The following is a 17,432-nucleotide window of genomic DNA, read 5'->3' on the forward strand; positions in this document are numbered from 1 at the left end:
CAAATGGAATCAGCAAACCAACAGCGTAAAATTGCATGCCCTTCCATTCCATATGAGGACAAAAATACCTGCCTGCCATCTCTGTGACATCCTCCAGTCAATCCTGTACCATCCACACCCCTGTCCCCAAAGGTCTGATTTTTTGGGCAACCCTTTGTCCTACCACAGGGCAATTGCGCCTTTGGAAAGCTAGGTCTCAAATTCTAAAATCCTCTCATCTATCCTGCCTATCTTGCTTGCCTACTTTAACACCACCCACCCCTTAAAATCATGAGGCAGAAGAGTGCAAAGTGGAAGATTTGCTTACTTTTCTTTCCTTCTTGTCCACTGCTCCAACCCATCATTAAGACATTTGAGTCCTGACATGAATTGATGGAAGAGTTGTCTCGATTTTGAACGATTAGAAGCTGGCTCAACCCAGTCAATCATGTCAATGCTGTCATTTTTCAATGTCTTTATAGCATTTTCTTTGTCCCTCTCTCAAACACTGAGATATTTGAGAATTGAAAAAACCCAAAGGGTGAGGTGCTTTTATTGCCAACCAGACCGAATGTTCGTTTGTAGTTGATTACTTGAAGCCATTTTTTTATCTACAAATATATTAATATCATGATTTACAGTGTTTAGACTTACAGTTTATAATATTTTACTTGTTTTTCTTAACGTAAAAGCTCCTAAAGAACCTATCTAAAGATTTTACATTGGATGCTGATTCACTTCAAGCGTTTTACTTAAAATTGCATTTTAAAGGAGCATTGCTACAATGTTAAGCAAGGAATTTACACAATACCCAGTTCGAGTCACAAGGAGATTCTACCACTGAAACTGTGGTTTATGCATTGTATTAATAATTGTATTAAGGATATAAAGCTAAATGAAAGATGCTGATGAAAATGACAGTACCACTGAATTGTATTTTTATGTGCATTGTATGTTAACACTATGTTCTGCATAAGATGTTCGGTGTGACTTGATAGTGGCAAATAACCATAGCATGGAAGTGCAGCAGTTAAAAGAGTTCTCACCCTCGCTGAAAGAGATCAACGTTGTAGAACTTGTGCAATTCAACGGAAAACTCAATGGTTCCTTGTACTTCAGACATGATCTGTCCCAGAGCATCACCTGGAATCAAAGATAGCAGAAAGCAAGTTACATCGCAACCAGGAACTGTTTCAGTAACATTAAAAATGCTGCTTTAACCAAAATGTGCACTTTTAAAACTTTCACTCTGTTCCATTTTATCATAACAACAGAAACAAAAACAGAAATTGCTGGAAAACCTCAGCAGGTCTGGCAGCATCTGTGGAGAGAAAGTAGAATTAACATTTCGGGTCCAGTCACCCTCCTTCAAAATTGATGGCAGTTTGGAAAAGGTTGCTGTTTATGCAGAAGATAGGGTGGTAGGAAGGGGAGAATGAAATGATAGTTGGAGATAGAGCCCAAACAGAGAAAAGCATGAATAGACAAAGGAGTCGGTGAAGGGTCAGCCTGGGATAATGAATAGCTGCTGATAGGGACTATAGCAGCTGACAATTAGTCATTGACTATTTTTGTTATTTCCTAAGTGCTTTCTCAGAATACAGTTTGTTCTCCGGGAGAACTCATTCATTCTCCCAATGAATTTAAATGCCATCTACGTAAACCCTATCTCCCAATGAATTCACTACATACCGTTATCGATATTTTTTTTGCAAAGCAATGACTCAAGGTTCTGTACAGTCATGTGAAAACCAGTAGCCTATCGGTATCTAAAAGAAGATTCTTCATGTGCAAACCGAGGGAAGGGAATCAGTGAGAGTTTTCACAATAGGAGGCTTTGTAGCGCAACTTTCAACCTTCAGTCAATGTTCACAGACGGAAGTAGGTCATTGATCAGGAGCAGAAAACCTAATTTATTTCCCACATTTCCTTCGCTTACTCATCAGTAGTAAAGCAGTATGCATTAGCTCAATTTACCCTTGATATAAATCAGCTAACTTAGCACAGACTCAAAACAATCACTTTTTTGGTTCAGCATGTTATGAATGATGCATTTACTGATTCTGGGAGTATGCCATTCACTAAACTACTTCAATGCATATTACTGGATATCAAACTGGGCAAAAGTGAGGACTGCAGATGCTGTGGTGGTGGAAAAGCACAGCAGGTCAGACAGCCATATCAAGCTGCACTGTTACTTAAGGTAAATGACTCTATAAGCAACCTGGTGAGATGATTGCTGTCAATTTTGTTACTTGGGTTTTTAACGACCAACAGAAGTGAAGGCCAGGGGCAAAGGGTAGGTTTCAATTCAGAAGAAAATATTCATATTAGCAAACATGTTAACCAACAGTTTCAAATTGGTCAAAGCCTTGAGATTACTATTAGAGTTCAGTGAGAAACTCAGTGAGTTAGCAGAGATGGTTGTGCCTGTCAGGAGGTATTATCAGAAAGAATCAGATTCTGTGAGTTTGCAAAAAGTCACTGAATGGAAATATTTACAAGCACATCACAGTTCAGTAAGAGATTTTAAAGAGAAGATAGGAGTAATATTTCACTGGGGTTGAAAGGAAATTGCTGGGGAAAAAGTGAATCTTATTTTGCTGTTTTTGCCAAAATCTTTGTAAATTGTCAGTTATACGTTTTTTTTTGAGTAATAATTTTTTTTTGAGAGAAGTACAATACAGACTACCACAGTAAAGAAACTGCAAAAAATAAACTTATGATCTATCAAGCCAGGTTTCACTCCAGAATCTGACTTGTCTGGTATTATCATCAGATCATAACACAATTCTTTAATTTATTGATACTCATCCTGTACTGCTATGGTCTGGAGAGCTCCCAGGTTTTAGTTACATTTTACTGGCTATTCCTTTAATGATTCTACTACCACTCACCACATTGTTGTTACTCTCAGCTCCTAAGAAAATATGGACTCCACACCCAATCTGGTTTCTTTCTCTTGTACATCTATATTTCTCTACCCCATTCAAGTCCAAACCCCCAAGCCCCAGTCAGCCTACTTTCTCCCTTCCCATTCTAAATCTTAGTCTCCCCTTGCCCACTGTATGTTCCAACTTGGCATCTGAGTTGCCACTTTACAATCGCCCTCTCTTGCAACTCAATTTACCTCTCTCTCCTAATCATAACTGCTGAGCTTTACACATCCATTTCCGTGAGTCCTGAGATCCTCGCATCCCACAATGAAGAAAATATAAATTCAATTTAAAATCCTGGCATGTGAAACTCCAAGAAAAAAACAGTTCCATTGCTACCAGAGCTGTGTCAGACATTGGTGAGGCCACTTAGAATCCCTAATTTCATAGAATCTTTTTTGAATAATGCATACAATTCAGTTCACCTTGCTAATGGAAGGATGTTAGTAAACTGGAAAGAGTTCAAAGATGATTTGAAAGGATGTTACCAAGACTGGAGGGTTTGAGTTATAAGGAAAGGCTGAATAGGCTGGGACTCTTTACCAGATGACCTTAGAGAGATTTATAAAATCATAAGAGGCAGAGATAAGGGGAATAGCCAACGTCTTTTCCCCAGGGTACAGGAGTCCAAAACTACAGGTTTAAGATGAGAGGGAGAATGATTTAAAAGGGCTCTTAAGGATTTTTCACACAGCAAATAGTGCATATATGATTCCATTATCTTTTGCTTTGCTGTCATATTTTCCAATCATCTATTCAAGCCAACGAGATTGAGTCTAGTTTCTCAAACCGAACCTTAAATCAAATTCCTCATCCTTACAATGATTCTGGGAAACCTCCTCTGCACTCTTTCAAGGCTTCACATCCTCCCTCAAGTGTGATGAGATGAGAAAACATGTCTCATTGGTATGTTGTTATTATGCCGAAAGCATTCTTGAAAGGCAATAACTTTCAAAACCAAACTGGAAAAATGTAAATATAGCAGGATGCATGATGGGGAACACACTTTGAGGGGTATGGTGAAAGACAAGGTAATTGGGTAGGTGTACAGAAGTGCTGACACAGATCAAATTGCATCCTTCTATGCTATATTCATCCATAGATTCTATGTTTGCAATCTTGAATCAACTTGTATTTATCCAGGTGGTCCAACAACAATTGGTGATGGATTATATTTGAGTAGCGGAACAGGAGATCTGCATTGAGCTCCACAACAAAGTCCCAGAGGAGCATTTTGAATCACAGGAAGATATGCTGAAGAGTACGATGGCAAACTTTCCACCTACTTGCATGTTTTTAGGGAGCTTCTCTCATACAGTGTTTATCCTTTGCATCCCCCTTAGTGTTAGCAATATGTCTGCAGTACTCAATTCCCATTTAATTGGGGATAGTACGATGTATTCTGTGAAAGTAAGATCAGCTGCCTGTTTAGCACTTCCCCCTTCTGGCAGCTGGGCAGCAGAGCAAACTCCCTGCAATGATCCTCAGGCCTAAAACTGACAGACTATTGTGATCTTAACAAACTACTTTGTCAGTGGTGGAGTTGAACTGCAAATCAAATTACTAGTATACAGCACAATTCTGACGCTGTCTCTATGGGTAACTTTGTGGTTGGAAGGACAGCCACTAACAAATCCATCTGAAATGCAACCTCACCTCCCCCATATTCCTTTTTACATTCTCCTTCTCTTCCTGTAGGCAACAGATAGAGCAAGGATTCTGTACGAAAATGTGTTTTCCAAATCTTCCAAAGATAATTATAAAATATAACAATGTCAGACCTAGAGCAGAATAAAAACTTTTGAACAAGAAAAAGTGCATGAAACTACTTGCAGACCATCCTTGAAAAATAATACTGTTCCCCTTTGGATCAACATTTCCATATCCAATCTGACAAGTTGAGTGCTCTGTTTTGTACATTGAATGGCTGACTGCATATTCTAAATCAAGAAATAGCATGGAAGTCAGAAGACTGTTATTTTCACTGCACTGTAAGTATTTATAAGTTACCACCTGTTTCTAGCAGCAGTTTCTTGCGCTTGTTATAACTACGCAACAGTTACGCAAATTATAAGCAGATATCAACAATAAATTATCTCTGTTCACATATATATTGGATCAGAAGCATCGAAGAGTTACAGCACACAAGAATGTCATTTGGCACATTGAGATCACACCTCTCTGTAAGATGGCAGCCATGATGGGGAGGTGCTGGTGTTGGACTGGGAAGGTCAAAGTTAAAAATCACACGACCCCAGGTTATAGCCCAGCTTGTACTTCCAAATAAACCAGTTGGTCAATAACTTGATGTTGTGTGATTTTTAACTCTGCAAGAGCAATTCAGCTGGCCCCACACTTCCACCTCCTCTCCAAACCTTCCACATTTATTAACTTCAGGCACCAATGTAATTCCCTTTTCAACACCACAGTTGAATTGTTTTCCACATCAGAGAAGGACTCTTATTGGTGTCTAACTGAGCAGAAAGTCAGAAGAAATAGATCAGAACTGCAACAATCGCACCAAAAAATACAATGTAGCACATGGCAGACCTAACTTAAAGGAAAATCAAAAGATGTTTCATCCATACAAGGGGGATGTGTAAGAATAGGGTAGGAACTATCAAAGATGTACAGGGTGGCTTCTGCATGGCAGAAGGTGTGGGCAGGGTTCTTAATGTGAGTTTTGTCTCGGCCTCACACAAGAGATGGATGATGCAGACATCCAAGGTAAAGAGGATGAGTGTGAATTACTAAACACTATAAGCAAAAGGAGGAGTGAATTTCTGAAGGGTCTAACCTCCTTGCAGGTAGATAAATCACCAGGACTGAATAAATTGCATCTGAGGTTGTCAGGGAAGAAACAGCAGATGCTTGGAGGGTCATTTTTCCAATGCTCACTAGACAGAGGCAAAGTACCAGAGGATTGGAGCTGTATGAACATCGGACTATTATTCAAAAAGGGTGCAACGGACAGGCCAAATAATTCTGCATCAATCAGTCCGCTCAATATTGATTCTTTGATTCTAGTAGACTGTTCCTTGAAAAGGCGCACAATAATCAGGAAGAGTCAACATGCTTTTGTCTTGGGAGAAAGTGGGGACCTCAGATGCTGGAGATCAGAGTCGAAGAGGATGGCACTGGAATAGGTCAAGCAGTATCCAAGGAGGAGAGTCAACGTTCCAGGCATAAGCCCTTCATTCCTGATGAGATTTCTTCAGAGGTTCCATGCGGACTTGATGGGCCAGATGGCCTCTATCTACACTGTGGGGTGTAGGTGTTTTATGAAAATGGAAATTAGATTCAGTGGTGTTCCACATGATTCAGTGTCAGGCTCCATGCTGCTTTTGGTATATATTAAGAAGGTAGCCTTAAAGTGGGAGGCATGAAATTTGCAGACAACACAAAACTTGAATGTGCAATTGATATTGAAAATGATGGTTGCTGACTGCACAACAATATCAATAGTTTGACTGACTCGGCAGAAAAACAGTAAATGATGGAATGCAACACAGAAAAATCTGAAGTTATGCGTTTGGGAAGGGCAAACAAACTAGGGGAATACACAATAAACAGGAGGATATTGAGAGAGGTAGAGTAGTGAGAGACCTTGGTGTGCATGGTCACACCTCTGAAGATGTCAGAATGGTGGGTAAGGTGCTAAAGAAGGCAAATGGCATGTGACATTTTTTTGGAGTGAGATATTGAATACAAAAGCAGAGAGATGTAATGCTGGAATTATACAAGATACTGGTTAGATTGCAGCCAGAAAAGTGCATACAGTTCTCATCACTATATTACAGGGAGGACACAATTAGTTGAGGGAAAGCACAGAGGAGATTTACAAAACCTTTGCTTGGGCTTGAAAACTGCAGCAAGAGAAATGATTCAAGAGAGTAGCATTGCTTTCCTTAAAATGGAGGAGTCTGAGGATGATGAACAAAATAATGAAGGGTTTGGCAGGGAAGTTCATTATCTCAGCACAGAAATCAATTACTGAAAATGTGTTGCTGGAAAAACGCAGCAGGTCAGGCAGCATCCAAGGAGCAGGATTCAAGTTGGCGCACTGATCTTTACATTGCTGAGGCTAAATGCCAGCTCGCGGACACCTCCTCCTACAGCCCCCTTGACCATGACCCCACCTCCAACCACCAAACCACCATCCCCCAGACCATCCATAACCTCATCACCTCAGGGGATCTCCCATCCACCGCCTCCAACCTCACAGTCCCACAATTCCGCACTGCCCGTTTCTACCTCCTGACAAACCTGACTGCCCCGGCCAACCCATTATTTCAGCCTGCTCCTGCCCCACCGAACTCATCTCTGCATACCTCGACACTGTCCTGTCCCCCTTAGTCCAAGAAGTCTCCACCTACGTTCGGGACACCACCCACGCCCTCCACCTCCTCTATGAGTTTTGCTTCCCTGGCCCCCAGCGCCTTATCTTCACCATGGACATCCAGTCCATATACACCTCCATCCCCCATCACGAAGACCTCAAGGCCCTCCGCTTCTTCCTTTCCCGCCGAACTAACCAGTACCCTTCCACTGACACCCTCCTTGGACTGAGTGAGCTGGTCCTCACTCTGAACAACTTCTCTTTCCAATCCGCCCACTTCCTCCAAACCAAAGGAGTAGCCATGGGCACCCGCAAAGGCCCCAGCTATGCCCGCCTCTTCGTTGGATATGTAGAACAGTCCATCTTCCGCAGCTACACTGACACCACCACCCACCTTTTCCTCTGCTACATCGATGACTGTATTGGCACTACCTCGTGCTCCCACGAGGAGGTTGAACAGTTCATCCACTTTACTAACACCTTCCACCCCAACCTCAAATTTACCTGGGCCGTCTCAGACTCCTTCCTCCCTTTCCTAGACCCCTTGACCATGACCCCACCGACTCAACAAGGACATTTACTATAAACCGACCGACTCCCACAGCTACCTAGATTACACCTCCTCCCACCTTGCCCCCTGTAAAAATGCCATCCCATATTTCCAATTCCTTCGCCTCCACCGCATCTGCTCCCAGGAGGACCAATTCCAATACCGAACAACCCAGATGGCCTCCTTCTTCAAAGACTGCAATTTCCCCTCAGATGCGGTTGACGATGCTCTCCACTGCATCTCCTCCAGTTCCCGCTCCTCCGCCCTTCCAATCGCCACCAGGACAGAACCCCACTGGTCCTCACCTACCACCCCACCAACCTCCAGTTACATCGTATCATCCTTCATCATTTCCGCCAACTCCAAACAGGCCCCACCACCAAGGATACATTTCCCTCCCCTCGCCTATCAGCGCTCCGGAAAGACCACTCCCTCCGCGACCTCTTGTCAGGTCCACACCCCCCACCAACCAAACCTCCACTCCTGGCACCTTCCACTGCAACCACAAGAAATGCATAACTTGCGCTTACACCTCCCCCCTCACTTCCCTCCAAGGCCCCAAGGGATCCTTCCATATCTGTCACAAATTCACCTGCACCTCCACACACATCATTTACTGCGTCCGCTGCACCCAATGTGGCCTCCTCTACATTGGGGAGACAGGCCACCTACTTGCAGAACGTTTCAGAGAACACCTCTGGGACACCCGCACCAACCAACCAACCACCCCGTGGCTGAACACTTTAACACCCCCTCCCACTCTGCCAAGGACATGCAGGTCTTTGGCCTCCTCCATCGCCAGACCATGGCAACACGACACCTGGAGGAAGAGCGCTTCATCTTCCGCCTAGGAACCCTCCAACCACAAGGAATGAATGCAGATTTCTCCAGCTTCCCCATTTCCTCTCCCCCCATCTTATCTCAGTCCCATCCCTCGGACTCAGCACCGCCTTCTTGACCTGCAATCTTCTTCCTGACCTCTCCGCCCCCACCCCCCTCTCCGGCCTATCAACCTTGCCTTAATCTCCTTCCACCTATCGCATTCCCAATGCCTCTCCCCCAAGTCCCTCCTCCCTACCTTTTACCTTAGCCTGCTTGGCACACCCTCCTCATTCCTGAAGAAGGGCTTATGCCCAAAACATTGATTCTCCTGCTCCTTGGATGTTGCCTGACCTGCTGCACTTTTCCAGCAACACATCTTTCAGCTCTGATCCCCAGCATCTGCAGTCCTCACTTTCTCCACAGAAATCAATTAGCAGAGATCTCAGATGCAATGTGATCAGTAGACATGAAGGAAAATGTTTATACTTAATGTGATCAGTAGGCATGAAGGAAAATGTTTATACCTAGAGGGTGATGGTGCCTGGAATACACTGCCCAGTTTGATGGTGTCAGCAGAAATCCTCAGCTCATTTAAAATGAACTTGGATTTGCACCCGGAGAGCTGTAACCTGCATGGCTGTGGACAAAGTGTTGGAAGTGGAATTAAAATGGGTGGTTAGTTTATTCAGACAGTGCTGACATGATGGGCTGAAGGGCTTCCCTCTGTGCTAGAACATTTCTATGGATCTACATTCATATGCTGCACAACCTATAAAAAAATTATGACAGCAAAGAAACATTAGCAGTCTGTCAACATGACCAGCAATGAAGCAATCACTTTCCAAAAAGCTGGACGAGTATCACAGAATTTATAACGTAAAGTAGGCCAATTATCAACTGTGCTTGTGTCACATCTTGACGATCTACATCCATTGTTTCCAACATTCTCTCATATTCATATGACTGGATCTGAAATATCATTCCGTAGCGTATGCTACAGCAAATAGGAAGCAGAATGATTTTCAAAACTAAGCTAAAGTGACGGCTTGAAGAACGCAAAATTAACATGTAAAGTTGGAAAATTATAGCCTAAAATCAGACACCACTGAAACTTGCCTTTAAGTCAAGATTGGTGTTAATACTTGACAAATTTTCACCTGTACTCATGAACCAAACATTTTGATGGGGCCTGTGAACCTCTGTCTCAAATAGGCCTGTTTCCTTTACGGGATTGCAAAGAAAACATGAGGGAATATAGCAAAGGTGGACAGGAGGTGGGGGAATGAATGAGGATATGACATAATACAATATGCAAAGAAAGCATGCATAAAACATATTGTTTGTATAATATAGAATAATCTATTCTTAAGAAAGCATAGATATGACATGTGTGAACTAGCAAGGGTATAGATTATTGGTAGCAGTTAACTTGAGCACAGTAATAAAAGGTTGTAAATTGAATACTAAAGATGCCAGCCTCTGCACTGTGCAGTGGATTCTGCTCATCTGCTTACGATGAATTGCTTTCAAAGGAAGCTGAAATCTGAATCAGCTAATTGTTATGCTTATATATTATGTACTCTAAGATTTATGTGAAATAAGGACATAACTTTTTAAAAGAATGTAGAGAGCAAGTTGGCATTAAGAGTTCGGGTGACATTTCCCCCCCCCATTTTTTTTTAATCACTATTCATGTAACTGCACAAGGTATCCATATGGCTGGACAGGATATTAGAACATTTTTGGGACATTTCAGCCAGACTATACTAAAGAGCAACGAAACCTTTGTGTGGATGAATGGCTGCTATTATCCAAATATTTGCAGAAACTCAGTCAGAACGGATTTGCAGACTTCTGGGCTTTGGAGTGGGAGTTCCAAGATTGGGTTTGAGAGGAATCCCACCTTATCATAAAGATATGTACATTGATAAACTGAACACCACTGTGTGCCAATAGCCATGCCATCTGGGATCATTTGTCAGGACATGGCTAACAGGTACTCGGTCACCTGACGGACAGCAGGCTGCTTATAAAGGACAAAATTAGGAACATTTTGTGAGCAGCAGGGAGAAAAATATAAGACATTCAGACCAGCAAAAGATGCAGTACTCTATTTAACAACCCAACAGAAGACACAGAATCCAAGCATGTCATGACATGAGAACATAAGAACTAGGAGCAGGAGGAGGCCATCTGGCCCACTGAGCCTGCTCCACCAATCAATAAGATCGTGGCTGATCTGTTTGTGGACTCAGTCCCACTTATCCACCCTCTCACCATAGCCCTTAATTCCTTTACTGTTCAAATATCTTTGCCTTAAAAACATTCAATGAGGTAGCCTCAACTACTTCACTGGGCAGGGAATTCTACGGATTCACAGCCCTTAGGATGAAGAAGTTCCTCCTCAACACAGTCCTAAACCTGTTCTGTCTTATTTCGAGGCTCTGCCCCTTAGTTCTAGTTTCACACATCAATGAAAACAACCTCGCACCTTTTATCTTATCCAAATGCTTCATAATTTTATATGTTTCCATAAGATTCCCACCAGTCTTCTAAACTCCAATGAATATAGTTCCAGTCTACTCAATCTTTCCTCATAATGTAGCTCTCTCAATTCCAAAATCAATCCAGTGAATCTCCACTGCACCTACTCCAGTGCCAGTACATCCTTTCTCTAGTAAGGCAATCAAAACTGTACACAGTACTCCAGGTCTGGCCTTACCAGCATCCTATACAACTGCAACGTAACCTCCCTGTTTTTAAACTCAATCCCTCTAGCAATGAAGGATAATATTTCATTTGTCTTCTTAATTACCTGCTGCACCTGCAAACCAACTTTTCGCATGCTGCAATTTTTCACCATTTTAATAATATTCTATTTTATTCCTACTAAAATGGATGATCTCACATTTACTTAAGTTGTACTCCATCTGTCAGACCCTTGTCCATTCACTTAACCTATCAATATCTCTCTGCAGACTTTCAATGTCCTCTGCACCTTTTCTCTACTTTATTGTCATCTGCGAACTTTGACACTCTATACGTGGTCCCCAAATCATCTATGTTAATTGTACATTTTCGCAATTCCAACACTGATACCTGAAGCACACCACTAGCCAACCAAAAAAACACACATTTGTCTCCACTCTTACCTTTCTGTTAGTTAACCAATCTTCTCTCCATGCTAATATATTACCAATAACGCCGTGCACCTTTATCCTTGACAGCAGCCTTTTCTGCGGCACCTTGTCAAATGCCTTCTGGAAATCCAGATACGCCACATCCCCATTGTGCACCGCGTTCATAATGTCCTAAAAGAATTCCAGTCAATTAGTTAAACATGACCTGCCTTTCATGAACCCATGCTGTATCTGCCCATTGGGACAGTTTCCATCCAGATTTGTGGGTGGCACGGTGGCACAGTGGTTAGCACTGCTGCCTCACAGCACCAGAGACCCGGGTTCAATTCCTGCCTCAGGCGACTGTCTGGAGTTTGCACATTCTCCCCGTGTCTGCGTGGGTTTCCTCTGGGTGTTCCGGTTTCCTCCCACAGTCCAAAGATGTGCAGATCAGGTGAACTGGCCATGCTAAATTGCCCATAGTGTTAGGTAAGGGGTAAATGTAGGGGTATGGGTGGGTTGGTGTGGACTTGTTGGGCCGAAGGTAATCTAATCTAATTTCTCACTAGTTCTTCCTTGATTATAGATTTGAGCATTTTCCCCACTACAGACGTTAAGCTCCTAATCATGGAACCAAGTTAGGTGACTTGTCTCCGATGTTCAACTGCACCTCAACTGTAGTAAAGCTGGAGAAACCTGGTACTACAAGCAGTAAGTGACTATGAATCCATCTTCATTATATTCTAACTTTGAGGTTTTTCAATAGACCCCCCCTCCCCCAAACAAAAGTTATCAGAACTGCAACACTTCAAACTTTCAGTCAAGACAATCAAGTGTAACAGTGATTTTTTTTGAAGGATGACTTTCAAAATCTTATTTATATGTGCTACCTCTTATCAAATCATCTTTTCTTTTGTATGTGTGACGACAGTGTGAGTATGTCACGTGTACATCTTCACTATTGAGTAAAATATATTTTTTCATTTTTTTTAAACTTATAAGAAAACCTATCTTTATTCAGCTCTTGAGAGTTGCAACACTCAGGGAGTTGAAACAGGGTAACCAAAACACCGTCTCTGCCAGTACTTAGAAGTAACATCACTTCAGAATACTAGAAGCATCCATAAACATTACAGCTCTTACAGTATGTTAACATTAGAGATATATTATGCATTTAAAGGTTTTATGAGGATGCTGGGACAGACATCAATCCTACAATTGTATCAGGATTCTGGCTGAAACAGGAATCTAGTATCAAGACCAGCTATCACATTGGGTGGTGCACAATGTCTTATTTCAGCCTTAATGAAACAATGTGCGAAAGAACCGTGTAAAAGAAACAAGCATTGCAGTTGCAACTCAGATGGACAAAATTATGGTGCTTCTGGAACATCCTCTTGATGGTGTTGGCGATCATGCCGAACAGAAGGATCATGCCGAACAGAAGTTGCTGTCCAATCTATTCTGAGGATGGATAAAGATGAATGGTCCATGAGAATCCATTGTCAGTGAGGGAAATGGTAATTTGGTACAATTTCAACTTCCCTCAATCAGTTGAAAGGATGGATACTCTTACATTATGAAGGTTGTATTAGGGAGATTGATTTTGCTTTATCACTTACATGCTCCATGCACTTTAAAAGTACAAAACAATCTCAGTTCAGCTGAAAACTGGTTAGTTTTGCTCCAATGTATGGGAGAAAAGTAAATTATTTAACAAGTGGCAAGGTCACTGAGTAGTCTACATTCTTCTAACTCAATATTACTGCAATTACACAGTTCACTCTTGAGACATTTTCATACCTGCATAATATTCTGTATCTACAAAGCTGAAGAAAGGAATCATTTTATTAAGAGCTTGCACCTCAATGAAGAGGTTTCAAGGTTCCATCTCACCGAGGAGGCTAATTCCATACACTTCTTAAATGCATCATTTTCTCCATTCCATGGTCTTTTACAGAAAGAATTACTATCACTTAGACCTTCACCTTCCACAATCCTTCTAATCTCTAAAAAGACCCACTTGCCTCATAGTTACTCTCTTACGTTTTACAGGTTATCACAGCCATTTCCATATGAAACCTTCAGGCATTTATTTTCATATTTGTTTCTTATGGATAGAGTCAACTCTCCTTCTTCTTACTGAAGCTTAGCGATACTTTCATAGTCATCAGCAGATTTTTAATTCCAGATTCTTTTTTTCCTGCAAGTGTTCTGAAGAAGAGTCACTGGACGCACTGCCAGACTGGCTGAATCTTTCCAGCAATTTTTGTTTTTGTTTATAGTTTCCAGCATCAGCAGTTCTTTCAGCTTTTTGTTTAACTTTGGCAGGTCTCGAGGCTACTAAAGCTGGAAAAGGTTTTGAGATGTTTTCACAATTGAAATTCACAGGGCTAGGAAAAGCCTGCAGCTTTTCTGAAAACTCAGTGAAGAGTCAGAGAATTAGTCTGTGACTATTTAGCTACCTGATGAAGGAGCATCTGAAAGCTAGTACTTCCAAATAAACCTGTTGGACTATAACCTGTTGTTGTGTGATTTTTAACTATTTACTTCAGTAAAAGAGACAATCGCATGTGATGAATGTGCAGAAATTCACCAAAAGGAGACACTTGAAACCTCATCAGTTGAGGAAGAGGTTTCAGACTGAAAAATAGCAGTGATAGTTCGCTGATTAGATTCCCTAGTGTATGGAAACAGGCCCTTCGGCCCAACAAGTCGACACCAACCCTCCGAAGAGTAAACCACCCAGACCCATTTCCCTCTGACTAATGCACCTAACGTTATGGGCAATTTAGCATGGCCAATTCACCTGACCCGCACATCTTTGGACTGTGGAGGAAACCGGAGTCCCCGGAGGAAGCCCACACAGACACGGGGAGAATGTCCAAACTCCACACAGACAGTTGTCCAAGGCTGGAATCGAACCTGGGTCCCTGGCGCTGTGAGGCAACAGTGCCAACCACTGAGCCACCGTGCCACCCAGTGATGTGAATCATTATAAAGGTCGTTGCTGCGGAAAAATTAATAATAATTTAAATTTCTTTTTTATATGAACAGAGGTGCCCAGGGACTTTGCTTATGATGAGGTGGGCTAAGGGTGTACAGTCAGTGAGAGCCCGTTTTTTGTTTTTGATTAGACTGGATGTTGTGAGTTGTTAACAGCCTCTTCCAGTAGTTCCTGGAAACTTGAATTTCCAGCAGAACAAAATTATCGGTTGAAAGATGGCACAGTTCAGAACACTGCTTTGCAAACATGGTTGCCTTTGTTAGGCCAATTGTTATTTTAAAATTTATTATTCAGAGGTTTCTATCATTAATGGGATAAGAGGTGTTGGATCACAGATCAGCCATGATCTCACTAATAGGTGAAAGAGGCATAAGGGGTTAAATCTTCTGATATCAATATTGTAAAGGATGGTGTCTCCAACTTTACTTTGTACTGTGCAGGGATTTCCTTCTTACAAAAAAGAATGGGACAGGCCACATACTGCTGCATGAGCCACACAGACTTGCAAGATCATAAGTGTGATCACTGGTGTGATTTTTTTTCTTCAGTCTGGCCTGTGACTGAATGACCTAAAAAGAATCATTAGGAAATGAAGGTAGACATGGTGAAGAGTACGTGCGCTCGGGGCAAGGGAGGGGCATGTTGGTGGGTATGCCAGGGATGCAAAATAACAGGATTATAAAAAGCATGGCAGAATTTCAAGCTTCTGGTAATCATGGTACACCTCCTGATCTTGGATTGGAAAATGCACAATACACAAGGGTGGAGGTAAGAAACAAAAAGAGGAAGAAGACACTGATATGAGTAATTTATTGGCACCGTAACCATCGTTATCCAGTGGGACAAAGAATAAATCAGGAGACAACAAGGACACATAACAAGGGCAGTAGACTAATCGTGAGTGAGTTGAATCTTAACTTATATTGGGATAGTCAGACTGGCAGAAGTAGCCACAAGGAAGATTCTTATAGTGTACATTTGGAATAGTCTCCAAGATCAATATGAAATGAATTCAATCAGGCATCAGGCTATTATTGGCTCTGGCGAAAGGTAATAAGGCAGTCCAATGAATGATGTCAGAATAAAGAGCCCCTCGGAAACAGTGACCACAACATGATAGACATAGCAGTCACTTTGAGAGGGAGGAACTTAGGTTGGAAATTCGTTGCTAAGTTTAAATAAGGATTAATTGTCAAGAATTGAGGGTGGGGTTAACTGAAGTAGAGTCTGATTTGGAGGTGCCTGTGCTGGGTTGGAATGGACAAAGTTGAAAGTCACATAATACCAAGTTATAGTCCAACAGTTTATTTGGAAGTACACAGAATTCTGTGTTTTGTCAGCCTGCCCCACTAGCTACCTGACAAAAATTTATACTTCCAAATAAACCTGTTGAACAAGACATGGTGTTGTGTGATTTTTAACTTTGTTTAACCCAGTCTGACACCGGCATCTCCACATTATGTTCATACTATGCATTTCTAAATGCTCTTCTATCACATTCTGTTTTCTATGTTCTGCTCTCTAGCTACCTGACAAAGGAGCAGCACTCCGAAAATTTATAGTTTCAAATAAACCCTATTGGACTATAAGATGATGTAGTGTGATTTATAACATAGTATGAACCAGCAGACTTAGTATGGCTTCATTCAGTGGAAATCAAGTCTGACAAATTTATTAGAATTTGTTAAGGATGCAACATGCAGATAGATAAAGGGGAATCAGCAGATTTATTAAACTTGGAATTTCAGAGGCATTTGATAGGGTAATGTTGGATTATGCAACATAATTAGTGCCCACAGTGTTGGCGGCATTAGCATGGATAGACAATTGCCTCACTAATCAAACACAAAGCTAGAATAAAGTGGGGATGGCATTTTCAGACAGCAAACTCAAACTAGTAGAGTGCCACAAGAATCTATGCTGGGGCTACAATTATTTACAATATATTAATACCTTGGATGAAGAAAGTAAATGTAATACTGCCAAGATGCAGATGAAACAAATATAAGTTGGAAAGCAACTGATAAGGATAACTCTGCAGTAGGACATATAGAGGCTAAGCAAGTCAGCCAAGACTTGGCAGATGAAATATAAAGTGGAATAATGTGGGAAAATGTGACGTAATGCACTTTGGCAGACAGAGTAGAGGAACTGAATACTATTTATATGGCAAAAGCTACACCGCAGAGGGATTTGGGAGTGCATCAATCACAAAAAAGCAACCAGACAAGTTCAACAGGTAACAAATAATGAAGTGTTGCCCTTTAATTCAAAAGGAATCAAGTATAGAAATATTAAGGACTTGTCAAAACTCGTTTACTAAAGAAAGATATATGGGTATTTGAGGTAATTGAGAGAAGATTCACTAGGTTGATCCTAGTGGAGGAGATGTGTGCTTGGATTTGTCACGAGGAGAGGTTGAATCGTTCAGGGTTGTACTCATTCAAGAATGAGAGGTGTTCTTACTGAGACATGAAGATTTTTAGGGATTTCTCTGGGTGGATGTGGAATGGTCGTTTCTCCTTGTGGGAAAGCTGAAGATCAGATGGCCTAATTTAAGGCATCGCCCATTGAGACGAAAAGGAATTTCTCCTCTCAAAGGACAGTGAACCCGGTGGAACTCTTTATACTAGAGGGTTAAGGAGCTTGGGTCACTATATATGTTCAAGGCTGGGATAGG

At 41.7% G+C, this 17,432-nt stretch overlaps 1 protein-coding gene across 2 annotated transcripts in view; it reads right to left on the bottom strand.

The window, feature by feature from the left end:
• The window catches only part of LOC132815497 (protein FAM135B-like), a 369,978-nt gene that overhangs the window by 263,857 nt on the left and 88,689 nt on the right, over nucleotides 1–17,432 (bottom strand). For both annotated transcript variants that reach the window (XM_060824465.1, XM_060824467.1), the window contains exon 2: nucleotides 1,026–1,122. In XM_060824465.1, the coding sequence (XP_060680448.1) occupies nucleotides 1,026–1,102 (77 nt within the window). In that variant the 5' untranslated portion in view covers nucleotides 1,103–1,122. The remainder of the gene's footprint in view (nucleotides 1–1,025; nucleotides 1,123–17,432) is intronic.

The sequence above is a fragment of the Hemiscyllium ocellatum genome, chromosome 4 (assembly GCF_020745735.1).
Source record: "Hemiscyllium ocellatum isolate sHemOce1 chromosome 4, sHemOce1.pat.X.cur, whole genome shotgun sequence".
Taxonomy (NCBI): Eukaryota; Metazoa; Chordata; class Chondrichthyes; order Orectolobiformes; family Hemiscylliidae; genus Hemiscyllium; species Hemiscyllium ocellatum.